We start from the raw sequence: 12,163 nt of genomic DNA, 5'->3' as shown, positions 1-12,163 counted from the left end.
CGGTACGACCACCGAGGACAGTAAAACTAACTCCACTAGAAAGACGCACATTACTACTAGCGGTCGGGAGCAACATCTGTCATTCCACGCCGAGAACCACAACCCTACACAATTAAACTACCTTCGTCTTTCTCATCCTCGACGCTGCGGGGGTTGTATACCGTATGGTGGCCGACTAGGCCGAATACCCGAGTTCTCAACCCGACCGACCCAATTACTTACCCCCCGAGACCACCGACCACTCACTTTCTGAACGGAACGTGTCGGTGTGCTCGGCCAAGTCACAGATTTATACCAGGATAGTTACGGAGAGGTTAATTTACGTAATGCACCGGATTAGCCCCTAATTTCCCGGGGCCCAGTCCCTAATCACGACCTAATAAGAATCACTATAAATAGGAGCCCAACGAGGTACGTAACCAACTTTTAACTACTGCATTTATAACGCCGAGCACTTACTTGAGCGTTAGAGTGTCATTGCAGGCATCCCCCCTCACTTCGGACTACTCGGAGAGGAACGAGAAGACCTAGACCCAAGACCGGACCCGCTATAACAAGGATAATTGAAGTCTGTATCCTAACACAGGAACAATGATAAAAGAGGTGAAAGATAGGAGGGTAAAAGTAGCTTCTTATGGAGCCTGCAAACCTTTTGTTGGTGCTTCTGGTTATGGTGGATTGATTAGGGATAGTTGCAGACAGTGGCTATTGGCTAAAGGTTTTACATGGCTACCAATCCTCTAGTTTCTGAAGCATTGGGTCATTTGGAAAGGTCTAGTTATATTTGTGTCGGGATCTTGGTTTTAGAGGAGTCCAACTTGTGCTAGATTCTGAATCCTTGATTTTAACAATAAGCTGCTTAAGTGCCGGAACTGCAGTTTTGCATTGATTGGCTAATATTGCTGACTAAATTACTGGTTAATTTTTCACATAACTACTTTCTAAAGTTTGTGTCATTAGATTGAAGTTTTGATTTTGGTTAAGTTTGGTAAACGATCTTCAGAATCTTGAAATAATGTTGAATAATGATGGTAGTTGGAAGCTATTGTGTTTGTGTCCCTTGAAAGTTGTTGATACTAAATGTGCAGCCTTTTAGTTTGTCTTTGCTAAAAGACTAGGTATGGATGGTTTTATAGTTTTGTTTTAACTTAAATACTCGCGGTATTTTGGAAGAAATATCAATAACTTCTCTAGCCATGCAATACACAATAAAACAAATTAACAAAATATTTATAATCCTGAGTTTGCATTAAAGTTTACATGATCAAAACATGTATTTTCGAGCTTGAACAAACATAGTATAGTTAGAAGAAATTTCTGATAATTCAAAATGACTACAGTTGTTAGAAAATATGTATAGAGAACCTAGCTACGTGTTTTTATATAACAATTTTGCTAGTTGCTTCTGTCTAACAGATGAAATGAGACTAATATTAATATACACTGCTGCAGTGAGATAGAAACCTGTCATTAATGAGATAGTTTTCAACTTCATTTCATTACATTGCAGTGCATTGTTAACATTTGTAAAGCACCCCCACCCAGTAGTAACATTTGTGTGGAGCTTATGTCATTGTTTTATAAATTGCACATCTACACTTTCATATTGTGTGTGGCTTACATATTATTAGCCTTGAGAACATGACCAAGAAGTTACCCTTGTAAAAAAAAATAATTAATATATATATATATATATAGATATTAATTTACCTTTGTCATGCAATAATAGTTATGATTTGTTTTTACCTTCTTTTTTTTATGTAAAATAGTAATGACAAAGTTTAGACTTGCTATTTAAAAGGGGTTTAAGCTTAAAACTTTGTTCAATCTATCGAATCCCCTACCATTTTTCTCCGAATTTATTACAATAATTTTTTTTATGTAATTCCAATTCAAGATTAAAAAATAGTTGTGTCTAAGGATAACAATAAGTCAGAATTTAAATAAGAGTCTATGACCTGACTTGTTTAAAGTTTAACCTAACATAACTTATTTAATAAAAATGTTAGGTTTAAGTATTTTTTAGAGAAAACTATTTATTTAAATAAGCTTGGTTTAGGCTTAAAAAAATAGTTTAGTCTAATTATCTATATAATATAATTAAAAAAATAATATGGGTATTACATTATTAAAAATATAATTAAATAAATAAATTTCTAATATAAAAATCAAAATATTAATATTTTTGATATTTTTACAAACTTAATTAAATGTTTTACATTTTGTATTTATATGAAATCAAGAAATAAAAAAAAATCTAATTGTTACATCTTTGTCTACTCTTTTCCTTCATCTTCATAATTGTTTATTTAGAGTATTGTAAATGGAATATAGGAAATGTTTTAAGAAAAAAATTATAAGATTATCTTCTTTCATGACCTTGAGTGGTCCAAACACAATATCTGCAAATTCTATGTTAATCGCAGATTCTCAATAGTTAATTCTACCATGTATTATTTTTAAAATGTACAAAATCGCAACATTTCACCCTAGATGTAACGGTCTAACATTTTCTCACTACTTCTAATGAAATTGGAAATATAACATCAAGGGTTGCAATTCATATCAAAATCACAAAATCTTATTCTAATGTTATCACGCTCGACGTAGAGAGGACAACACTCTTTCTGTAACACTTGCACCTAACGTGGTCAAGGTCATGCCCAGCGTGAAATTGTGCAAGAATAGTGTTAAATGGCGTCCAATGAGACCCATTTGACACCCAACGCAATATTAGTTCGTAAGGAACCTACAAATTATGAAAATCACATAATACGACTCGAGAACTCCAAACCAGTCGATAAAAATCACAATTAAAACTTAATATTACACTATATACCATCAATTACATCCAACATCAATTTTACATAGTCATGCAATTAGCATTAATCTTCACTTTGCTATATAAATCAAGGATTTTCTACAGAAATTACAAACACTCACAGATTCTCAAACAATTCAAATTACAGGAAATTTACTATACATATAATTCAAACATCACATATAACACATATAAGAAAAGTACATAATACAAATTTGAAGTTAGATGAAAAACACATAGAAGGGGGGTTGAATATGTGTGTATGTGAACAAAGGAATTTTAAGACTATTTTCTCAAGAAGGCTTTTTTTTGTCCAGTAAAATAATATTAGTGAATGCTAAACTGGAACTTCCTAGGATTGATTCAATAAAATACTTTTGCGTCTGGGAGTTTATCGTCTACTTAAGGAAAATGTTTCTTGAACGAAAATTGTTCTTTAGGATAACAAATTAAACAAGTGTGGTTTTCGTCTGAAAATAGTTTTTAATAGATGATAAGAATTAGAAGAAGTTTTTAGTGTTTTAAAACATTCAAATAAAGGTGCGTCTGAAACATAAAGGTAGTCCAGGTATTTTTATACTAGTTCACTCAAATTGAGCTACGTCTAGTCTCCTTCAAATGAAGGGTTCCACTAGATGTTCAATGAAGTACAAGTATTGTTTGATTAGCCTCTTGAGGCTTACAGTGAGTATTATAGATCACCTAGGTCATGACCACTCCTGGTCGGTCAACTTCACTCATTGGTCCTAGTATTATTTAATCAGGCTCTTCAGGCTAGCAGTGAGTATATTTCACCAATCTTCTTCTGATGCGTTGTTGGCTTTCTTTTGATATTTGACCAATCTTCATTTGTTATTTGATTTGTTATCGTCTAGAACTTGTGTCGTTCTTCATCTATCATATGGCTTACTTTGTCTGATCTTCATGATGTGTCTTACCTTGACTATTCTTTATCTAAGTTTGACCATTTGGCTTTCTTTGATGTTTAACCCATTTTTGTTTTTTTCTTGATTTAGCCTTGTTTTTCCCTTTCATTTGATACTTCAAGACTTCGACTTGGTAGTGCGCTTCTTCTTATATTTGTTGTCTTCTCATCTGATACGCAGTTGACTTTCCTCTGATATTTAATTCATGCTTCATCTAATTTCTTACATTGCACTGGAGTTTGTCCTTGACACACCTTCGTTTGATATTAGACTCATAGTCATCTGGTGCATATATCATACTTTATCTATTCAGTTAGCTTAATTTTCTTATTCAGTTCGTCCAGACTTCGTAGATCTTGTATTTAATGCATTTGATCTTGCATTAAATGTTTGCTCGCCGAATCTGTGTTACATGAAGTCTTTTGTACTGTTTATTTACTTATATGTCTGACTTTAATCATTACCTAGGCATATCTGTATTTTCCTAGCTTTGTAGCTACAAGGATGCTATCTTTTACTAACTGGTAGGTGTACTTATTCTGACGCATGCAACTTTGACTTGTGGATAAGCGCTAGTCCATTTTTCTCTTCTCTCTTCTTCTATTTTTGATGACTTCATGTGTTCTTCTAAGAGTGTGGATGATAAGCAGTACTTCTCATTGTGACTTAGTAGAATTCAGACGCATTTCAGCATTCTTCGTTTTCATTTGAAAATTTGAGTCTTCATTTAGGATGCTTTGACTTGATTGTCCATCGTCTGTGATCTAGTATCATCTGATGCTTCATGTAGCTTTTACCCTTTATCTTGATTGCTCGTGCTCTGTGTTGGGAAGGAAGGGTTTAATTTGTTGTAATGCAAGGTTTGTAGTTTATGGGTAGCTTTGTCTGGTATATATCCTTATTTTGATCAGACTTCATCCGGTACTTAGTTCACTTTGTCTTGGTTCTGGTGTGGAAAGTGGTACTTGCATATACTCTAGTTTTCAACTTGTTTGTACTTATGTTTTTCTGAAACACTAACGCCTTCGTTAAAAATAACAATATGTATTATATTTGTCTCATTCAAAACATTACTGGGAATTACTTCGTCTGACTGAACAAAATTCATATATTACAAGACAAAATTGAAATTTCCCATGCACAACATATAAGGACAAATACGAGATCGAAGTCAATCTCACTATCCAACATATATCTCACGTCTAGAATGAGACTACTCATCCTCCTATTTACCTCAATAAGCGTTAGACGAAGGATATGGATCTTTAGCAATCTCACGCCTAGTTTTGTAACCCCACTTCTTAACTCTTAACCCCCCATTTAACCCAATAGTAAAACATTTAACTAAGGTTCACTTCTTTTCTCTCAAAATATTAAAATAAAATATATGTAATATAAAATAACACATAAAACAAAAATACATAAAGTCTTATAACTTAATTCATACTTCTCCAACAATATATATATATATATATATATATATATATATATATATATATTATATATATATATATATTAAAATATCATAAAAGCGCATATTTCTTCAATAAATATTATACAAAATAATTTTGTAAACATTTATTATTTAATTAAAAATGCTCATAATTATTAAAAATTTATAAAATATTTTATGTAATTAATTAAAACATCCTTTTAATAATTTTAGAAAACTTAGGATGTTTCAGTTAGTAAAGGGAATAACCTTCAAATGGGAACTTCATATGTCTTAACCAATTTCTTCCTTCTAATGTTTACTTTAAATCTGACAATCAATTCCTTGTTAGTTGTTGGAGGAAGGGAAAAAACTAGATTTGTAAATATATGGGTGCCCTTTTCCAGTATTGTAAAGATATATTGACTGATACAAACAATAGCTTTTTGTTACATACCAAAAGGGAAGGAAACATATTAGCTGATTGTCTTGCCAAGTTGACATTTTCTTATTTTGATCAAGTTTGGATGAAGTACTACCAATCTCAGATAGCTTCTACAGTAACCCATGATTCGGAAGTTTTGCTTCCTCTATTTCTTGAATGATACAACTTTTATTTTTTAAAAAAAAATTTAAGAAAATTTTATCATATAACTTTTGTTCATCTTCTACATATAAATACAATATATTCATTTTTAATCTAATACCATAAAATTGTAATGACCTGTCAAAATGCATAAAAAAAATTCAATTATACCAAGGTCATCATGCAAAATATTTGGACATTCATGCAATAAATATATGCATAGGATGTAGTAAACATAAAAATAGTCCTTGTCAATTTGACTTGAAAACATAAAGTTCCTTACGAGGATACAATAAAATCCTGTACATGTATATAAATATACATCAAGTACAACATATTGATAAGAAAATTCCTAACATCGATTAAACGTCTCTATACAATTGATGTGTTAGAACAACTCAACAAAAATAAACTATCTCCAAATAGCTAGCCTCCAAGCATGCTCTCTATGTAATCTTGACTTACTCTCATACTAAGTATGATCCTTGCAATCCAACAACATGGAAAACAAAGATAAGCTTGTGAAAGAAAATAACAGATATAAGAATTAAGTAACTTACAAGACTTTAAATATAAGATAGCTTTCCAACTTAAAAACATAATAACAAGAATAACAATTTCAATCATATACAACTAGAAAACAACTTTAACATCATAATATGAACTAAATCAACTTAGCAACTTCAAATACAACTGGACAACTTAACCAACTAATACATCATCACACATATCAACTTATGAAGATCTCCTACGGCTGGGGTGACCAATTTAAGTGGTTTGATCCTACTAAATCACAATGTTTGACCTGTCATCTCTAAGTCAAGTATAGACAACTTTAGGCATGATAACCTTTTTAACAACTTATTTTGGTTTGTCAAGTTTCGCCACTTACACTAAGAAAGTCTAGTACTATTATACGGGATAGAACAACTTAGGTGTGAGTCTACCATAATCTTAGCATGCATAACTAAGTCTATATGGAGTTATTCCCTGACTACTCTCTAAATAATATGCACCTTTCCAATACTTAGTTAGGAATTTTCGCCCCTAACCTTGTACCTTACTCAATGACCACTTATGGAAAATATGGTTTGACTTCCACCATATTATTTCAATTGAAAAACTTAGATGAGACAACTTAAAACAATTGCCCAATTAGGAGAAAACTTACACATTGAATGATTTTTAACTTTGGCTTCTCTAAGCATTACAAATGATATCCACACATGGGATATTTAAGTTTTCAAAAATAACTTTTATCTCCTCTAGTTTTTATGCAACTTAACTTAAAAACATGCTTCACATGTATAATACCCATGCTTAAGAGAGTCCTTAACGGATTCATGCTCGATGCTACTAATTCCACACCCAACATTATTGAGCTAGAAATCCTCTAACTTGCATTACATTGACACCATGAAGTTGTGCTCAATGCGAAGGCGATTTTTGCACCTAGTAGGATCATGATTTGGCTCAAACTACTAAAATCTTTCATCTAATCTATTATGAAACTTTCAAAACAATACATATACTACATGAGAAACTAATATTTGTTGATCAAACTCAAGATGAAGACATGGTCTTAGTTGATTTTGATGATTACAATTAAGCCTCTTGAAAAGATAAGAGTACAACTTGTAGTTTGCTTTGAGTTTTGAGCCTCTTAATAGATAAGAGTGCAAGTTGCATCTTGTTTTGTGTGTTTTAAGCTTTGTTGCTTGTGTGTTTTGTGCTTGGTAAGTAACTTAGCCTTTTATCTCTATCTAGATGATCATTGATGATTTAGATATGTGTTAGATTTGATTTGTAAAGAGAAATGGTATAAAAATCAAGATATTAAGTTTTTACTTAAAATGATCGAGTATCTTAAATAATAATCGATTATTTGCTCTATTTTTTAGTAATCCGAGAAGTAGTTGGTTTAATAATCAATTATTCAGCAAAATTATCGATTATTTTAGAAACTAGTTTATGGAATAATCACTTTTTGCTTAAAATAATCAATCAACTGTTCCTGGTTGATTTCTAGAATTGTTAAGAACAAAATAATCGATTATCCATGTAAAAAATTGATTATTTTAGTCAGGAAACTTATATATATCATTTTTCACACTTTAAACAGAGATACTTGATTCTTTGTGATACCTTTTTCGAAAATGCTCTCTAAGAAACATTTTTCTTTGTAATAAGAGGTTCTTTAACCTTTGTGATAACCTCAAGAAAGATTTCAAGAATTGAATTGATCATCATGTTCATAGAGTGAAAGGATAAGCTACTTGGTTGATTCAAGTACTCTTATATGTTTTGTACATCAAGTGAATTCGTTCCTTAAACTTCTATATTAATTGTTTTCTTAAGGAGAAATAATTTTGTAGTGGGGTACTACAAGTGAATGCTTCTTGGGGTGCAAGAAGTGGTTTCTTTAATAGTATATAAGTGTATTGCATGTGGTATTGTGATTGTATAACTTCTAATATTAAGAATTAGTAGAAAGTCTCAATCAGGTTGATTGGGGATTAGATGTAAGTCACAAGTGAATGTGGCTGAACTAATATAAAATTGATTGTGCATTTTTCTCTCTCCCTATACTTGACTTTACATTCTTACATTTTTATTTCTATGTTTGTTGTTATGTGTTGTGAGGCATAAACACTACATAAATAATCGAGTGAATTTAGACTTGCATTGAATCTGAACTAAGTATCCTATATACAACTATAGATCAATACATTTCTTTGGAAAGATTTAGAAAAGCTTATCAAAATCAAGATAGTTGTGCAAGAAATTTTTAACCAACCAATTCAATCCCCCTCTTGGTTATTCCATATTTTCTAACATTATTCATCAAGAAGAGCAACATGCAACCATCACATAATCTAAAATCACCAATTTATCTCTAAACAACTAAAAGCTAAGTAACAAGTGTTTCACTTGTCAAATCAACAACACAATCACAAAATGGGTGAATTCAAGCTGAAATCAACAATTACAATTCGACAATTATCAAGCTACAAGCTTTCCTTACCTCGAATTATTCATAAATGGGAAGAGGGAAGGAAGAACAACAAAGAATGAAGGTTCCTCAAGAGTTCACCATACAATAATCTCAACCTCTGATTCTTAACTCCCAAGTTTTGAACTACACTTGAACACCACCACTCAACTAGAGGGAAGGATTTGGATGCTTCTATGAAGTCAAAAGAAGAAAAAGACCCTCTCTAGCTCTAAAGCCTATCTCTCTAACTTCTCTCTAGATTTTCTTAGAATATGAACTTATGACATTTAAGTCTTAAGAAAACATTAAATACTTTCTCCCAAACTTGGTCAACGTGACCTCTGCTAAAATCAACCCAAAACAACTTAACTCTCAATGGACCATGGACCCTTAGAGTCTTAAAACAACAATAATCACAACTTAGTAACATTAAAAACAACATATATCACACAATTAAATAATAAAGCATATAAATCATGTAGTATTACAATTCTCTCCAACAACAAAAAATTTTAGTCCTAAAAAAACTACTTACTTAGGAAAAGATATAGTTATTGATCTCTGACCTTATCTTCTAGCTTCCATGTAACTTCACTAGTGGCCATATCCCAAACAACTTTGACAAGATTGATGGACTTACCCCTCAACTCCTTCACCCTGTGATCTTTAATTACAACTAGTCTTTTCTCATAAGTTTGGTTCTCTTTAACTTGTACTACATGAGATTCAATCACATGACTAAGGGCATGAACATGCTTCTTATAAATCTAATTTTTTTATTTATCATATTTATTTATGAATGAAATTTTAATATTTTAAAATAAATTATTAATAATTAAAATAATATATTTATTTATCTTAAATATCTAAAATATAATTTATATATTTAAAATATCTATTTATACTAATTTTAAATATAATTTATACATTCAAACATAGTATTTATTTTCATATAATTTATTATAATTTTGGTTATGTATAATAAATATTTAGTCTGTGAAATGCATAAATTAAAATACTAGTATATATGTATATTAAATAGGTCAATAATAAACTAAAATTATTCAATTAAAATTCAAAAGATCAAAATTATACAATTACAAAATTCAAGAAATTAAAATTACTCGATTAATAAAAAAATCACATATTTGCAATACTTTGGAAATAAAAAAGCACAATTAAGTGAAATATTGTTTCTTTGTTTAAAAATAAAATAATGTAATTTTGTTTATATGTTTAGTTGAAATTTATGATTTTGGTTAAAAACACAAAACCATGTCATTTGCTCACTTTGGGCCGGCCCAAATAAGAGCCTTAGTTGTGAAACCTAGGGTTAAGGGCTTTTTATTCCGTCACACTCTTCTTTCAGTCTTCGTGCTGCTGCTGCTGCAAAATCTAGGTTAAGCGTTTATCCTTTGGAGGTTCTCAGGGTTTTTGGTCTTCTCACAATGGTCAGTGTCTTAATCCTTCAATTAGTTTGAAATTGTTTCTCCAATATCTGTCGTTTCTTTTCCTTGCTTCGAGTTTATTCTTGTCTGCAATTTTTTCTTCTTTCAAAACAAAAGAGAGAAGGATCGTGTTTTTCCTTTCTTTTGAAAAATATGATTTTTAGTTGTTTTGTTTGAGAACATGGTTGAGACAATTTTTTTTTTCTTTTTTAATTTTGTGGTTTTAGTGGCCGTTGCATGTTATTATAGTTTAGATGATGGTATATCGTTTTGTTATTGTTTATATGCCCAGGTTCTTCAAAACGATATTGATTTGCTGAATCCCCCAGCTGAGCTGGAGAAGAGAAAACACAAGCTCAAGCGTCTTGTTCAGTCACCAAATTCTTTCTTCATGGTATATGATATTCATATTCTTATTTGAAATATATTTGATTAGGACACAACTTTTGCTGTTAGCTTTTTTAATTCTTTCAAAATTGTCCTATTAATATTCTTTCTAAGCTTTTGATTATTTGTTGCAGGATGTTAAGTGCCAGGGTTGCTTTAACATGTAAGTGGGATCTTTCTTTTATTATTCTTTTTAATTTGATTATTATTATGATGATTTTTTAAAATAACATGTGAATTTATTTTTGTGAATTTGGATGTAGAACCACTGTGTTTAGTCACTCTCAGACAGTTGTGGTGTGTGGTAACTGCCAGACCGTGCTTTGCCAACCAACAGGTGGTCGGGCGAGGTTAACTGAGGGTTGCTCATTTAGGAAGAAGGGAGACTAAATGGTTTGGTGACCAGGCTTTTGTTTATCAATGATTGGAGAATTTTGGTTAGGTTTTTGAGATGGAATTGATTTTAGTTATGATACATGAATTTTGTTAAGCTGTAAGACAATTTCTCTCATCCATCTGCAAGACATACTAGTACCACCCAATGTTGAATTTCTCTTTATTGAATTGGATATGGTTGAGTTTGAGGGTTTAATTTTATGTGGTTCTGTTCTGTATCTACAATATTTTAGCCATCATCTTGGCATGCAGCAATTATAATTTGGAATTATTTGGTGTGCTAGGCTGCTCTTTTGACAGAATTTTCAGCTTGGTATTTAGACTCTTGTCTATTGATTCTATTAAATACATGTAGTTTTATTCTTTTGTTTATTTATTTGTGTCCTTTCATTCTGTTGGTTAACTTCTTAGGATTCCTTCAACGTTGATTTTTGTTGTTGTTGTAGTTGTTTTTTTTTTTTTTTCATGTTTTTGTATCCATAGCTTTGATTTTTTAATGTGCCTAAGGCCGAGCGCTTCCCTCTTTAGTGAGGGGTGACATAGTATTCCACGAGACAGGGTATTCATTCTATGTGGCGCACTCATTTTAAGGTGTGTAGGGCACAAAACAATTCAATGAGGGGCTTCTTGGCCATTTTCTTGCTTTAGTTCAATTCAATGAGGGGCTTCTTGCCATTTTCTTGCTTAGTTTTTGCAGTTTAAGGGAGGGGATTTGCTTTATACATCATTGCAATTTTGCTGTAACTTGAATGGGTAATGCACTAAAACTGTTGCAATATATAATTGTTTTTTTTTTTTTTTGGTATAGGCATATAATTGTTTCATGCTGCATGACTTGTGAAAACAGCACCTTGGAACCACTGAGTACTGGTTTTTTAGAATTGTAACCTTGTGATATATAGTGTGAAGGATTGTAGTTGTGCCCATTGTGGCAGCAATCCTCTGTGAATACATTTAAATTGGGATTCGAATGCATGTAAATTCTTGGCTGGTTGGTGCGTAATAACTAATAAGTCAGTATTATTATTAGGATGAAAACAGTGGTTTTGCACTTTTGCTGCATTTTGTTACGTCTAGTGAAACTGTTGGTTCCAAATGCACGAACTCGAGTGATCAGGATCTTTAAGGACAGACAAACACCGTGGAAGAAGTTTTTTCTAGTAAATATATAA

At 31.5% G+C, this 12,163-nt stretch overlaps 1 protein-coding gene across 1 annotated transcript; it reads left to right on the top strand.

Annotated features, from left to right (window-relative positions):
- The first annotated feature begins 10,054 nt into the window (after nt 1-10,054).
- Nucleotides 10,055-11,363, top strand: LOC109814586 (small ribosomal subunit protein eS27y). The gene is made up of 4 exons (XM_020379044.3): nt 10,055-10,211; nt 10,501-10,602; nt 10,730-10,758; nt 10,859-11,363. Exons 1-4 carry the CDS (start codon nt 10,209-10,211, stop codon nt 10,983-10,985), a joined length of 261 nt encoding a protein of 86 aa, XP_020234633.1. The 5' UTR covers nt 10,055-10,208; the 3' UTR covers nt 10,986-11,363.
- The last annotated feature ends 800 nt before the right edge of the window (nt 11,364-12,163 follow it).

This window comes from Cajanus cajan, chromosome 3, assembly GCF_000230855.2.
Source record: "Cajanus cajan strain Asha chromosome 3, NIPB_CcT2T_4, whole genome shotgun sequence".
Taxonomy (NCBI): Eukaryota; Viridiplantae; Streptophyta; class Magnoliopsida; order Fabales; family Fabaceae; genus Cajanus; species Cajanus cajan.
The sequence above is the reverse complement of the archived record's forward strand: the minus strand, read 5'-3'. Positions and strand labels throughout refer to the sequence as shown.

Bases quoted from the DNA above. Each gene is read 5' to 3' on its own strand.
- LOC109814586 (XM_020379044.3), top strand. The intron at 10,603-10,729 runs GTATATGATATT...TATTTGTTGCAG, and splicing joins CACCAAATTCTTTCTTCATG to GATGTTAAGTGCCAGGGTTG. The intron at 10,759-10,858 runs GTAAGTGGGATC...ATTTGGATGTAG, and splicing joins TGCCAGGGTTGCTTTAACAT to AACCACTGTGTTTAGTCACT.